General features: G+C 46.2%; 1 protein-coding gene across 3 annotated transcripts in view; it reads right to left on the reverse strand.

Annotated features, from left to right (window-relative positions):
• MTMR11 (myotubularin related protein 11) overlaps positions 1 to 16,583 on the reverse strand; it is a 106,600-nt gene that overhangs the window by 73,985 nt on the left and 16,032 nt on the right. The window contains exon 1 of one of the 3 annotated variants that reach the window (XM_063947173.1): positions 12,386 to 12,755. The exons of the other annotated variants lie outside the window; for them this stretch is intronic. Coding sequence (XP_063803243.1) covers positions 12,386 to 12,442 — 57 coding nt within the window. The 5' untranslated portion in view covers positions 12,443 to 12,755. Of the gene's footprint in view, positions 1 to 12,385; positions 12,756 to 16,583 lie in introns of those variants that run through there. 3 annotated transcript variants of the gene reach the window in all.

The following is a 16,583-nucleotide window of genomic DNA, read 5'->3' on the forward strand; positions in this document are numbered from 1 at the left end:
CCACCTAACCGTGGTTTTTTTTTCTTTCTTTATACATACATACTAGTTACGAGTATACTATCTCTTTATCAACCAGTCTATATATTAGCAGCAGACACAGTACAGTGCGGTAGTTCACGGCTGTGGCTACCTCTGTGTCGGCACTCGGCAGCCCGTCCATAATTGTATATACCACCTAACCGTGGTTTTTTTTTCTTTCTTTATACATACATACTAGTTACGAGTATACTATCTCTTTATCAACCAGTCTATATATTAGCAGCAGACACAGTACAGTGCGGTAGTTCACGGCTGTGGCTACCTCTGTGTCGGCACTCGGCAGCCCGTCCATAATTGTATATACCACCTAACCGTGGTTTTTTTTTCTTTCTTTATACATACATACTAGTTACGAGTATACTATCTCTTTATCAACCAGTCTATATATTAGCAGCAGACTCAGTACAGTGCGGTAGTTCACGGCTGTGGCTACCTCTGTGTCGGCACTCGGCAGCCCGTCCATAATTGTATATACCACCTAACCGTGGTTTTTTTTTCTTTCTTTATACATACATACTAGTTACGAGTATACTATCTCTTTATCAACCAGTCTATATATTAGCAGCAGACACAGTACAGTGCGGTAGTTCACGGCTGTGGCTACCTCTGTGTCGGCACTCGGCAGCCCGTCCATAATTGTATACTAGTATCCAATCCATCCATCTCCATTGTTTACCTGAGGTGCCTTTTAGTTGTGCCTATTAAAATATGGAGAACAAAAATGTTGAGGTTCCAAAATTAGGGAAAGATCAAGATCCACTTCCACCTCGTGCTGAAGCTGCTGCCACTAGTCATGGCCGAGACGATGAAATGCCAGCAACGTCGTCTGCCAAGGCCGATGCCCAATGGCATAGTACAGAGCATGTCAAAACCAAAACACCAAATATCAGTAAAAAAAGGACTCCAAAACCTAAAATAAAATTGTCGGAGGAGAAGCGTAAACTTGCCAATATGCCATTTACCACACGGAGTGGCAAGGAACGGCTGAGGCCCTGGCCTATGTTCATGGCTAGTGGTTCAGCTTCACATGAGGATGGAAGCACTCAGCCTCTCGCTAGAAAACTGAAAAGACTCAAGCTGGCAAAAGCACCGCAAAGAACTGTGCGTTCTTTGAAATCCCAAATCCACAAGGAGAGTCCAATTGTGTCGGTTGCGATGCCTGACCTTCCCAACACTGGACGTGAAGAGCATGCGCCTTCCACCATTTGCACGCCCCCTGCAAGTGCTGGAAGGAGCACCCGCAGTCCAGTTCCTGATAGTCAGATTGAAGATGTCAGTGTTGAAGTACACCAGGATGAGGAGGATATGGGTGTTGCTGGCGCTGGGGAGGAAATTGACCAGGAGGATTCTGATGGTGAGGTGGTTTGTTTAAGTCAAGCACCCGGGGAGACACCTGTTGTCCGTGGGAGGAATATGGCCGTTGACATGCCAGGTGAAAATACCAAAAAAATCAGCTCTTCGGTGTGGAGGTATTTCACCAGAAATGCGGACAACAGGTGTCAAGCCGTGTGTTCCCTTTGTCAAGCTGTAATAAGTAGGGGTAAGGACGTTAACCACCTCGGAACATCCTCCCTTATACGTCACCTGCAGCGCATTCATAATAAGTCAGTGACAAGTTCAAAAACTTTGGGTGACAGCGGAAGCAGTCCACTGACCAGTAAATCCCTTCCTCTTGTAACCAAGCTCACGCAAACCACCCCACCAACTCCCTCAGTGTCAATTTCCTCCTTCCCCAGGAATGCCAATAGTCCTGCAGGCCATGTCACTGGCAAGTCTGACGAGTCCTCTCCTGCCTGGGATTCCTCCGATGCATCCTTGCGTGTAACGCCTACTGCTGCTGGCGCTGCTGTTGTTGCCGCTGGGAGTCGATGGTCATCCCAGAGGGGAAGTCGTAAGCCCACTTGTACTACTTCCAGTAAGCAATTGACTGTTCAACAGTCCTTTGCGAGGAAGATGAAATATCACAGCAGTCATCCTACTGCAAAGCGGATAACTGAGTCCTTGACAACTATGTTGGTGTTAGACGTGCGTCCGGTATCCGCCGTTAGTTCACAGGGAACTAGACAATTTATTGAGGCAGTGTGCCCCCGTTACCAAATACCATCTAGGTTCCACTTCTCTAGGCAGGCGATACCGAGAATGTACACGGACGTCAGAAAAAGACTCACCAGTCTCCTAAAAAATGCAGTTGTACCCAATGTCCACTTAACCACGGACATGTGGACAAGTGGAGCAGGGCAGGGTCAGGACTATATGACTGTGACAGCCCACTGGGTAGATGTATGGACTCCCGCCGCAAGAACAGCAGCGGCGGCACCAGTAGCAGCATCTCGCAAACGCCAACTCTTTCCTAGGCAGGCTACGCTTTGTATCACCGCTTTCCAGAATACGCACACAGCTGAAAACCTCTTACGGCAACTGAGGAAGATCATCGCGGAATGGCTTACCCCAATTGGACTCTCCTGTGGATTTGTGGCATCGGACAACGCCAGCAATATTGTGTGTGCATTAAATATGGGCAAATTCCAGCACGTCCCATGTTTTGCACATACCTTGAATTTGGTGGTGCAGAATTTTTTAAAAAACGACAGGGGCGTGCAAGAGATGCTGTCGGTGGCCAGAAAAATTGCGGGACACTTTCGGCGTACAGGCACCACGTACAGAAGACTGGAGCACCACCAAAAACTACTGAACCTGCCCTGCCATCATCTGAAGCAAGAAGTGGTAACGAGGTGGAATTCAACCCTCTATATGCTTCAGAGGTTGGAGGAGCAGCAAAAGGCCATTCAAGCCTATACAATTGAGCACGATATAGGAGATGGAATGCACCTGTCTCAAGTGCAGTGGAGAATGATTTCAACGTTGTGCAAGGTTCTGATGCCCTTTGAACTTGCCACACGTGAAGTCAGTTCAGACACTGCCAGCCTGAGTCAGGTCATTCCCCTCATCAGGCTTTTGCAGAAGAAGCTGGAGGCATTGAAGAAGGAGCTAAAAGGGAGCGATTCCGCTAGGCATGTGGGACTTGTGGATGCAGCCCTTAATTCGCTTAACAAGGATTCACGGGTGGTCAATCTGTTGAAATCAGAGCACTACATTTTGGCCACCGTGCTCGATCCTAGATTTAAAGCCTACCTTGGATCTCTCTTTCCGGCAGACACAGGTCTGCTGGGGTTGAAAGACCTGCTGGTGACAAAATTGTCAAGTCAAGCGGAACGCAACCTGTCAACATCTCCTCCTTCACATTCTCCCGCAACTGGGGGTGCGAGGAAAAGGCTCAGAATTCCGAGCCCACCCGCTGGCGGTGATGCAGGGCAGTCTGGAGCGACTGCTGATGCTGACATCTGGTCCGGACTGAAGGACCTGACAACGATTACGGACATGTCGTCTACTGTCACTGCATATGATTCTCTCAACATTGATAGAATGGTGGAGGATTATATGAGTGACCGCATCCAAGTAGGCACGTCACACAGTCCGTACTTATACTGGCAGGAAAAAGAGGCAATTTGGAGGCCCTTGCACAAACTGGCTTTATTCTACCTAAGTTGCCCTCCCACAAGTGTGTACTCCGAAAGAGTGTTTAGTGCCGCCGCTCACCTTGTCAGCAATCGGCGTACGAGGTTACATCCAGAAAATGTGGAGAAGATGATGTTCATTAAAATGAATTATAATCAATTCCTCCGCGGAGACATTGACCAGCAGCAATTGCCTCCACAAAGTACACAGGGAGCTGAGATGGTGGATTCCAGTGGGGACGAATTGATAATCTGTGAGGAGGGGGATGTACACGGTGATATATCGGAGGGTGAAGATGAGGTGGACATCTTGCCTCTGTAGAGCCAGTTTGTGCAAGGAGAGATTAATTGCTTCTTTTTTGGGGGGGGTCCAAACCAACCCGTCATATCAGTCACAGTCGTGTGGCAGACCCGGTCACTGAAATGATGGGTTGGTTAAGTGTGCATGTCCTGTTTTGTTTATACAACATAAGGGTGGGTGGGAGGGCCCAAGGACAATTCCATCTTGCACCTCTTTTTTCTTTTCTTTTTCTTTGCATCATGTGCTGATTGGGGAGGGTTTTTTTGGAAGGGACATCCTGCGTGACACTGCAGTGCCACTCCTAGATGGGCCCGGTGTTTGTGACGGCCACTAGGGTCGCTAATCTTACTCACACAGTCAGCTACCTCATTGCGCCTCTTTTTTTCTTTGCGTCATGTGCTGTTTGGGGAGGGTTTTTTGGAAGGGACATCCTGCGTGACACTGCAGTGCCACTCCTAGATGGGCCCGGTGTTTGTGTCGGCCACTAGGGTCGCTAATCTTACTCACACAGCTACCTCATTGCGCCTCTTTTTTTCTTTGCGTCATGTGCTGTTTGGGGAGGGTTTTTTGGAAGGGACATCCTGCGTGACACTGCAGTGCCACTCCTAGATGGGCCCGGTGTTTGTGTCGGCCACTAGGGTCGCTTATCTTACTCACACAGCGACCTCGGTGCAAATTTTAGGACTAAAAATAATATTGTGAGGTGTGAGGTATTCAGAATAGACTGAAAATGAGTGTAAATTATGGTTTTTGAGGTTAATAATACTTTGGGATCAAAATGACCCCCAAATTCTATGATTTAGGCTGTTTTTTAGTGTTTTTGGAAAAAAACACCCGAATCCAAAACACACCCGAATCCGACAAAAAAAATTCGGTGAGGTTTTGCCAAAACGCGTTCGAACCCAAAACACGGCCGCGGAACCGAACCCAAAACCAAAACACAAAACCCGAAAAATTTCAGGCGCTCATCTCTACTACCAATACCAATCTCAACCCTACCGACTGCTACAAAAACCAATCTCAACCCTACTGACTACTACCAATACCAATCTCACCCCTACTGACTACTACCAGTACTAATCTCATCCCTACTGACTACTACCAATACTAATCACAACCCTACTGACTACTACCAATACTAATCTCATCCCTACTGACTACTACCGATACTAATCTCAACCTTACTGACTACTACCGATACTAATTTCAACCTTACTGACTGCTACCAATACTAATTTCACCCCTACTGACTACTACCAATACTAATCTCACCCCTACTGACTGCTACCAATACTAATCTCAACCCTACTGACTACTACCAATACCAATCTCAACCCTACTGACTGCTACCAATACCAATCTCAACCCTACTGACTGCTACCAATACTAATCTCAACCCTACTGACTACTACCAATACCAATCTCACCCCTACTGACTACTACCAATACTAATCTCAACCTTACTGACTACTACCAATACTAATCTCACCCCTACTGACTACTACCAATACTAATCTCAACCCTAGTGACTACTACCAATACTAATCTCAACCCTAGTGACTACTACCAATTCTAATCTCACCCCTACTGACTACTACTAATACTAATCTCAACCCTACTGTCAAATGCAAGTGTTGCCAACCACTCCTTGAAAACGGCCTCCAACGGTGAGTATCCGCCCCGGAACGCCTCTCCGCTGTCAATCTTCTGTCCAGCTCTGCGTCTTTTTTTCCGCTGGGCGCTACGTTGCCCGGCGAGCAACGACGCGCGGGCGCAATGCGCAGTTCCAACCCGTTCGCACGGCAGCGAAGAACCACTGCGTGCGAACGGGTCGGAATGACCCCCAATACCCCATAATGACAACGTGAAAAAAGTTTTTGAGATTTTTACAAATTTATTAAAAATAAAACACTAAGAAATCACATGTACATAAGTATACACAGCCTTTGCTATGCAGCTCAAAATTGAGCTCAGGTGCATCCTGTTTCCACTGAGCATCCTTGAGATCTTCCTACAGCTTAATTGGAGTCCACCTGTGGTAAATTCAGTTGATTGGACATGATTTAATAATAATTAATAATAATTTTATTTATATAGCACTCTTTCTTCAATAGGACTAAAGGCACACACCTGTCTATATAAGTTCCCACACCTGACAGTGCATGTCTGAGCACAAACCAAGCATGAAGTCAAACGAATTGTCTGTAGACCTCCGAGGCAGGATTGTCTCAAGGCACAAATCTGTGGAAGGATACAGAAAAATAACTGCTGATTTGAAGATCCCAATGAGCACAGTGGCCTCCATCATCCGTAAATGAAAGAAGTTCAGAACCACCAGGACTTTTCCTAGAGCTGGCCAGCCATCTAAATTGAGCGATCAGGGGAGAAGGGCCCTAGTCAGAGAGGTGACCAAGAACCCGATGGTCACTCTGTCAGAGCTACAGCATTCCTCTGTGGAGAGAGGAGAACCTTCCAGAAGAACAACCATCTCTGCAGCAATCCACCAATCAGGCCTGTATGGTAGAGTGGCCAGATGGAAGCCACTTCTTAGTAAAAAGCACATGGCAGCCCGCCTGGAGTTTGCCAAAATGCACCTGAAGGACTCTAAGACCATGAGAAACAAAAAAATTCTCTGGTATGATGAGACAAAGATTGAACTCTTTAGCATGAATGCCAGGCATCATGTTTGGAGGAAACCAGGAACCGTTCATCACCAGGCCAATACCATCCCTACAGTGAAGCATGGTGGTGGCAGCATCATGATTGATGTGGGGATGTTTTCAGCGGCAGGAACTGGGAGACTAGTCAGGATAGAGGGAAAGATGAATGCAGCAATGTACAGAGACTTCCTGGATTAAAACCTGCTCCAGAGCGCTCTTGACCTCAGACTGGGGTGACGGTTCATCGTTCAGCAGGACAACGACCCTAAGCACACAGCCAAGATATCAAAGGAGTGGCTTCAGGACAACTCTGTGAATGTCCTTGAATCCGATTGAACATCTCTGGAGAGATCTGAAAATGGCTGTGCACCGACGCTTCCCATCCAACTTGATGGAGCTTGAGAGGTGCTGCAAAGAGGAATCAACAAAACTGCCCAAAGACAGGTGTGCCAAGCTTGTGGCATTATATTCTAAAAGACTTGAGGCTGTAATTGCTGCGAAAGGTGCATCAACAAAGTATTGAGCAAAGGCTTTGAAAGCAGGCTGAGGGCTGCCTAAGCCTGAAGCCACATAAGCGCCCTGGTTTTTGTGACTAATGGATTAAAGACAGGGCAGTGCTAGCTTATTGATGTCATATTGGGTCAGGTGCTCTTGTCTGCCTATTAGGGAGATTGTGGGAGGAGTGTATAATACAGTACTTATAGGCAGGTCCTGGGGGCCATCTTTCTCTTTGCCATTTTGGTGCGCCATCTGCTGGTCAGCCCGGAATATTGCATGTACTTTCTGCTCAAAGTGCTCTTTCCGCCACATTTACGGTGCCGGGCACGGTTTTTCATGCGGTTTTCCTGGGTTTGTTTTCAATTACTACGGTGTCTGGGGCTTGGTCTAAGGCACAGCACGGCCTTATCATGAGTACAGCCGTTATGCCCGGTGTGCCTGTGCCTAGGTCCTCCGTGTCTTCCCCTTATTTCCCTGCGTTGGTATCTTCTTCGCAAGGGGTCAGCCCTCGTGGTCTGACGCGATAACTCCCGTGTCGGTTCCCACAGCCTCTTTTACAGGGTCTTACCCTGGGGTTATTACGCATGCTTCTCTTCAGCAGATGCCGCATTGGCAGTCGCCTTTTGCTCCTGCTCCGTATTCCCTGCCTCCGGGTTATATCACCCAGCCCACACAGAATTGAAAGGACTGCGCTTGTCGCTGTCTGATAAACCAAGCTGCTATAGGAGTATGAAGGGGATCCACTTTCCCCAATAATACGTTAGAGAACCAAAAAAGACCTCCAAGCGCTAAAGTATCAGAAATTGCTACCTCTGTTCAAATTATTGAGCATACATTTTTTTGGGAAATTTTTTTTATTTTAAAAATATATATGGACACACTTACACATAATTAATAACTCAGAAAATGTGATTCCTAATACCGGTATACTACATACACACAAAACAACATATAACATATATTGGGGAGTCTATGATACATGCAGTATAATGATACATGCTGCATAGATAGCCATCAATTTCCTGTTCAATTGAAAGATTGATATGGGTATAAATATATGATCTATGCAGCATGTATCATTATACCCCTGAGGAAGTCCAGGCCGTGGGCATAGGACGAAACGCGTTGAGTGTTTTCTCGTATGGACGACTACTAACAGATAACTGTCTTTTATTTCTTGCACTGTACGGGCAACTACTTTTATTATTTAGGACCAGTTTTTTGGAATAAATGTGTTTTTATTTGTTATGAAACATATTGCACTATTGGTCCTTTTTGCTTTTATCCTTAATATGTGAGATATAAACCGGGGAGAAGCACCACCAAAATTATTGTGATGAAAAGTATCCCTACTATACACTGAAATACGTGGTATTTTGCGACTCATTTAGGTGGTTGGAATTCCACCATCCAAGGTACACCTTGAATTCACCGGGGTGTTACTAAAGGTGGAGGTCACAATTTTATGTGAGATAATGCACTAGGAGGCGTCTATTCTCATCTTTTGTCTTAAACATATATATATATATATATATATATATATATATATATATATATATATATATATATATATATATAAGTGTGTCACAATAAAGTTATGGGCGACTTATACTTATGTACATGTGATTTCTTAGTTTTTTATTTTCAATCAAATTTGCAAAAATGAATTTATTCCATTTTGTAATACTGCTGTAACATAACAAAAATGTGGACAAAGTGAAGTACTGTGAATACTTTCTAGATGCGCTGTAAGTACAATGTGCTTTATGTTTACTTCTGCTTTAAGTATATTATATGCCTCTCGTCTGAGGTCAGGATGCCCTGTTATGTTCTGAGCTGGCTTGGCTAAGGTAGACGTCTAAACGTTTTCTCATTTAGAACAAGTGGGATCTTGTATGCACAGAGACAGTATTCAGTGGTTTTGAGGTTACCACATCAGCAAAGCTGAGAAATAGAATCTGGGCTTTACCAGAGAGGTTATTTTGACTGTATTAAAGAGCCAACATCGACACTCGGAGCAGAGGAAAAGGTTTCTATAAATATCTTAAAGATTTCGGACTCATGAAGAACATTTAAGCTAAGAGGCAGATCTGTGATATTATCACCATCCAAGCAATGGAAATACCGGTGGATTTAGAGTGAAATTGTTATCTACACACAGAAGGGGGCACGCAATATCTAGGTAGCAGGGCTGCCATGAGAAATATAGGGAGCCGGTAGGAAACTGGTTGGCCCCGCCATGTGTGGGGCACACCTACATTATGCAGTGGTGGCCATCTTAGTTGCGTTACTTGGGTCCCCAGTCTTAGGGGTCTATTTACTAAGCTTAGGATGGAGAGAAAGTGGATGGAGATAAAGTAACAATCAATCACCTAACTGCCATGCCACAGGCTGTGTTTGAAAAATGACAGGTAGGAGCTGATTGGCTGGTACTTTATCACCGTGCACTTTATCTCCATCCAAGGCTTATTAAATAGACCCCTTAGTCACTAAAACCGCTGAGCAATTTTAGCAAGATGGCCTCCAAAAACGAGAGTAGTTGTAGTTTCCTCTGGAATTGAGACAATACATTTTGAAAGAACATTGACAGGACCTCTAAGGTTGTGATGGTACTGTATAAGGAAGCCATCCCATTGAGGAACACAGATTTTTACTTGTACATAAGAATTCCCATCATTAAAGGGAATCCTTATGAACATTAATAATAAAAAAAAGAATGGACGAGAAATTCCCTTGTTTTATTGATGCTAGGTTGACTCCAGGAAAGTCAATACTCATAAGTCCAGAAACCATTATGCAAGGTTAGGTGGATGTTTTTATTAGGAAGACATCGTTAGAGGCAATTTCCAGAGTCTCAGGACCAAATTCAGAGATGTACGCAAGCCAGATGGTCTCCATACATCTCTGATGTTTTCAGATGTGCACATGTGTAGATCTCAGTCTGCAAAATCGCTTGCACTGCCACCTAAACCCTTTATTCCCAGTCCTCTGGAAAAGGGCAGCATCCACAGCAGAATCAGAGGCATTCACTTATGGCAATTGTGCTTTGTGATGGATGAAAATAGGAACCAAGGTAAAGACAGTTTTCAAATGCAGTTTCAGCTCTCAGGGACCAGTTAAATAGAACGCCCTTCTGAGTGAGTGTTACACAAGGTGTGTCGGTTAAAGAGTACCCTACAAACAATTGCCCTTATTTCTACTTATTTGGGACAGGCAATGCCAGTAAAGGTCTGATATCGCTGGGATCCAAACCTACAAGTTTCAGGGAGAAACACCTTATTCCAAATGTGTGTAGGGGGGGCGCCAGCCCCTTACTTTGCCAGGGGCGCTCGGACTCCTAGATACACCCCTGCAGATATGTACAGACATATGCTACAAGGAGAAGGTACAGATATAAGAAGGTATATACTACAAGGCAGGCAGCAGGGCAGCATGAATGGAGCAACCACCGGGCTGTGTTCTCCAGGCATGATCCACCTGTCCAACGGTGCCCGTCTTTTTCCTGCTGTGACTGGTGGTTGACAGGGCAGTGCCACTCAGTGCTGGTGCCTACTCCATATCACACTGACCCCCCCATCCTCCTCATTCTTACACAGCAGCAGCGGGGCAGAGGAGCCTGATCATGGTGATGCAGCGCCCAGTCACCGACAGGCTGGTACTGCGGGCACCTTAGTAGAAGCAGTGAGAGATGAACAGAGCTGTCTGGTAGATTACAAATAACAAAGACGGTTATAATGAAGAAGGATGGTGGGAACTGATGAAAGGGGCAATGAATAACAAAGTTGGAGGGGTCATAAAGTGAGATAAAGAAAGGGCATAACAGGCAGGGGATAACAAGGAAGAGGATGATAAAGGAAGGGGATGATAAATTGTGGTGAGGGGTGGTCTGTGCGGGTAGTGGGGTTCTTTGGGGAAATTAGTCAACGACTAATGGTGATATAATCATATACACAAAACCATCAGCGGCAAACAGTTGCAAAAGCAAACAAACAATAAGTGATTAGAATTTGGCGCTTGCCATACATAGCTGTAACTCATTACCCCCCATCTGTTTTGTACAGTATCTGCAGAAGTTTAGGGGGTGGGAGGCTGGAGGGAAGCCTAGCGCTCCTTAACCTATTGGCATGCCCTTTGCTCACTGGAGGCATGGCCGCTGGTGGCTCACCATTGCGCTGTGGTGCCTCCAGCAACAGGGATGAGGTTGTGTGTGAGCGGCTGCTGTCTCTGGGCGGCATGGCACCAGCTCACACCCCTGAAGGTAGGGGAGGTGTGTGCAGCTATGCTATCAGGCACCTGTCGGCGTAGGACATGCTTCCTCCGCAGCAGCTGCACACAGCGACACTTGCTGCCATGCTTGGGATGTCTGTCATTACTTGGCAGATTTCTCTCTTCAGCTCCCAAGGGCTCAATGAAATTAAACTTCTTCTCTCCGGCTTCAGATCATAATCCCTCAGGCTGCGCCCTGCGGCTTCCTCCGTTTAACCCTTTCCTGGTCTCCCCACCCCAGCAGGATGCGAGACAGGCTCCACACTGACAGCCAGGACCGCCTGGCCATGTCGGGGTTAATCCGCAGCTTCTGCAGGCGATCCCCATAGGGCACTCCAGCCGTGATACTACTTACTAATGGTTTGTTTTAGAACAAACTACACCTTAATGAGAGGGATTGTCAGGATTACAAAGAAATATATAATCTCCCGTCAAGTATTAACCCCTGGCACTCCCTCCTGCCTGCTAGGAATTTGTCTGATCCCAGGCCAGATGTCCCCTGGCAGTCATTACAACAGGATTACAACACATGGACCTCTCTGCCGTCTGTGCTGGGAATAGAATCCATGAATCCACTACTCCCAACGGTAGCAGAAGCGTTTCCTAGTCCTGAAGTTCCAAGAGCATTTTCTGATATGCAATAATATCAGTAGACCTAATAAGGTCCTGACATCTGGCACGCTGGCCCAGCAGCTCTGCCAGTCCTGTGAGGCACAGAGGGGCATTGTACAACACAAAGGCAGGGCATGTGGAATTGTTCGACCATAGAATAGCTTCAGCTGGGAAAACAACATCACACGACCGCATCGCAAATGCAGCCACAGAAAACATTATTTCACCCACGTCGCCTTTTTACACAACAGCGGTGTCTGCCAGCGTTACGTTACGCACATTCCACATAGGACAAGAAAATTGCATTCACAGTTATTCTTGTGTTAAAAGTAAACAATGCAAAACAAACTTTCCCTTTCCTAATACAAATCCTCCTGTGGTAGACGCAACGTTAAGTCTGGAAGAATGAAATCTACCCATCATTTATAAAGTGATAATTCATGGTAAACACAGTGGACGGTACATGCTGTGCCCCCCCCGCAGAGCCCACTCACCATGATCTGACGGGGGTCCTGCTGGAGGGTGAAGGTGGTTCTGGGTCTGGGCAGCATGATGCAGAAGGGTCTGGGGACCACTGCAGACTGGGGATAGCTGGAAGCAGAGGAAGGAGAGACTCAGGTCTTGTGTGCTGCTCCCATGGTGACAGTATAAAGGGCACTTTGTTCTAGAGTTGAGTGCAGTAGAATAGGCTGGGGTAGGGTAGGGGGGCAGCTGCTGGAGACCCCAACCTGCAGGAGCCGCCGTGCAGCCAGGAGAGTGCTGTGTGTGACTGCAGGGATTCCCCACTGCCTGCCTGCTGCAGTGTGGGGGTTAGAGACAGCCTCTCCTCTGTCTGCGCTCTCTCCCCGCTGTCTGATCACCATAGTGAAACTGAGACTCTTTCTCCAACTCTTAAAGGGACAGAGGATGTGTTTGGCGTTGTGGTGTGCTGCTTTTAACCGCATGAGGCTTTGCAGTGCTATAAATAACCCATTCAGCACCAACAGGGCACAAGTACTGTGAATTATTTAACATGAGAAAAAAAGAAAAAAGAAGAGGAGGAGTAATATTCACAGATGCACACATTTGTAGTGGACGGTGGTTTATAGTGGCACCTTCATCAGTCTCCACGTACGTCGACGACTGGGGCCGATTAAGGGGAGGACGCAGTCACGGCTTGGTGCTAATGCTGCGTCCGATTTTTAAACAACTGAGACGCCGTCTTGCAGTGTACAATCCAATCACCATGCGTGTTTAGATGCACCACCGGAACGTACACCAGCCCTATGGAAGGTTCGGCTTCTCCGTTCGATTATGGCGTCCGGTGTAGTGGCGAATCTATAATGGGTGCAAGGTGTGTGGTGGATGCATTCGTTTCTAGAATACTTACCCCTCCGTAGTTCCGCGTCGGCAGCGCCAGTCACTGGGAAAGTGGCGCGGCGGATATTTTCCCGGCGCTTTACGCATGTGCAGTAGGAAAATAGCTGGGAAAATGGCCATCGCACCATTTTCTTGGCGCTAGTTTCTGGCACAGCGCTAGGGTCTCGTAGAGAACCTAGTGCTCAGAGGCCCACTGCGCTGGCGGCTAGAGAGGAGGAGCCCCAGATGTAGACTGCACGCGGGCCCCCTCCTCCGGGGCCGGTGCAAGGTCTCTCTGTACCCTAGGCAAGGCTTCAGCATAGCGCCCCCTAACCTGCAATCCCCATCACTACCGCCTCTTGGAGGGGAGATGCAGGTGGCCACTAGGTGAGCTGGGGTTATTTGCATCATTATACATGTACAGAGAAAATGGACCACACCCAAGGGCTTTTAAAGTGAAAAAGTATCCTTGAGTGATGACTATTCTTTACTATATATATATATATATATATATATATATATATATATATATATATATATATACACACACACACACACACACACACACACACACACACACACACACACACACATACATACATACACACACACACACACACATACACTGCATGGCACACATATATATATTTGTATGACCTTTCTTAGGTTACATCCTCCAATCTGTTTTTTAGTCCCGTCCCGTCCCCCCGCCCCATCTACTGTATTGTGCCCCAGTGTCAGTGTTTTCTCTATAATGCTGCTTACAAGTGCAAACCCCCCATCGGGCTGTAGGAGCTGTACTGTCTGTGGTCCTACAGAGACTCCCATGGGTTACTTACCTAAACGTTGTTTCCTTGTTGTCCCTGGTAACTGGCATGGTTCCTCTTACAGGCGGCAGCAGCATTACAGCGATGCTGGTTGGTGCAGACATGTAGTCAGGTGATGCTTGTTGCTGGAGAGACGGGATCCAGAGGCCTGGAGGAGGTGCATCAGGGCTATGACAGCGGGGGCACCCCTCGGGTGCCATAGTTACATTCAGAGCTGGCCCTAACCCATATGATGCCCTAGGCAAGATTTTGGCTGGTGCCCCCTCACACCACCGCTAGTTCCACCTCTGACCCTGCACCCTTTTTGCAGCACCATCACCCTTCACCCATAGCAGTCCTTATTTTGGTGTTCCTACCACCTATATTTTAATTAGGAACAGTGCGCACATTCGGCCCAGAAAGGGTGTGTTCTTGCTGGGAAAGGGCATGGCCACACAATAGTACCCACAATTCAAATTACGCCACACAGTAGTGCAACGTTATTCACATTTTATCATGCGATAGTGTCCCTAATTCACGTTACATCACACAGTAGTACCACTTTACCTTATATACGTTACTCCTTACAGTAGTGCCCCTTATTCATATTACATCACACTTACTTGCTCCTTATTCACATTACACCCCACCATATTGCTCTTTATTCACATTAGACCACACAGTAGTGCCCTTTCTATACGCAACGCCACATAGTACAGAACCTTATACACATAATGCCACACATTAGTAATGCATTTATACACATAATACCACACAATAATGCCCCTTACACATGACACACATTATTAATGTCCTTATAAACATAATGTGCCTTACACATTGCCAATCTTTATTAATGCCCTTATACACATAATGCCTCTTACACATATACCACACATTATTAATGCCCTTATACACATGACACACATAATGTCCCTTACACATATACCACACATTATTAATGCCCTTATACACATGACACACATAATGTCCCTTACACATATGCCGCACATTATTTATGTCCTTATAAACATAATGCGTGTTACACATTATGCCAACCTTTATTAATGGCCTTATACACTTAATGTCCCTTGCACATATGCCGCACATTTTTAATGCCCTTAAACACATAATAACACAAATAGTGCCCCTTACACATATGCCGCACATCATGCATTTCATGTGCGGCATGCCTCATATCATTTTAATCAGTAGAAGCTGCTTGTGCCCCTAGACATACCAAATGCCCTAGGCATTGGCCTAGTTTGCCTATGCCTAGGACCGGCTCTGGTTACATCTGCCTCGTATGTGCCTTCACATGACTTGATATTACAGATGTCAGTACGGAGGAAGCGCTGAGACACTATGTGGGACAGACTGATAGCGGTGGCTGCACCTGATTAGACCCGCAGCAGCCAGCGCAGTGTTAAAGGAGGAGGCCGCATACAGAGACATCCTTCAGTTTTTTTCCTACTGTAAATACATTTAGTGGTGCCCTCCAGGGGCCGGTGCCCCTAGGGAGCCGCCTAATGGTAGAGCTGGCCCTGCCCTCCTCTCTTAATATGCCCCTTGTCCTGTGTGAGAGGCTGTGAGTCTTTGAAAGCAGCCGCTTTAATCGACACACCCATGACACGCCCTCATTGGCTTCACCACTCCATTTCCTCCCAGGACACATACGCTGTGGGATTCCAGCGCATGAGCAGACTTAAAACATCGGCCGTTTGTGTGCAACATTGACGCTGTGCCCAACCCTGAATCAGGCCCACTGTGTATGTTAAAGAAAAAATAGGGTGCGCTATCAATAGCAGCTGGTTGGGGGTGGTAAAATCCCCAATAGGTATGGAAACAAGAAAACAAGAGAAACCAGCGCTAATTGCTCATGATATAAATGAATCTAAAACTCAAAAAGGCTTGTATAATTATTCAACACATTTATTACCATATAAAATGTACCATGTAAAATCAATAAAATATATTGCCACATAAAAGCCTGTATATAATATTTGAAATTCCGCACTGCTGGCTAGGAGACCGCTCAAAGGGGACTGAAGTCACTGGATAGGACCATCAATAATCGGTCACTAGCATATATCCGATACTGTAGCATTCATGAGGTTATTACCAGTGAGAGTTGAGCAGATTTTGTCCACCTCATCAATAAAGGAAAATCCTTGGTGATGTCCTTTAAAGAGGATAAATTCCAGGTGGATGGATACTGCGAAACAAAGTCCAGTCTTTTGCAGAGTGGTGACCAATAAGTGCCGGCTGGTTAGTGTGGTCCAGCTTCCTCAGGAGCAAGTGTATGTTGCACATTGCTGAGTCTACTTGTTAAACCCCAACCAGCCTTATGCACCAGAGATGTTTTTTTTATTTTTTTTATATATTATTTATCAAAGGCTACCACTGACGTTGGCTGTGTCATCAAGTATTGCAACAGTGTGGGAGGCTCCTGGATTGCTGGATTACTCCCGGGAAAGTCTACATATTTCCCGGATGAAGGGAATAGTAGACGTGGATGAGGGAATTGTGCCGTAAGTTTCATTGGCCC

The sequence above is a fragment of the Pseudophryne corroboree genome, chromosome 12 (assembly GCF_028390025.1).
Source record: "Pseudophryne corroboree isolate aPseCor3 chromosome 12, aPseCor3.hap2, whole genome shotgun sequence".
Lineage (NCBI taxonomy): Eukaryota > Metazoa > Chordata > Amphibia > Anura > Myobatrachidae > Pseudophryne > Pseudophryne corroboree.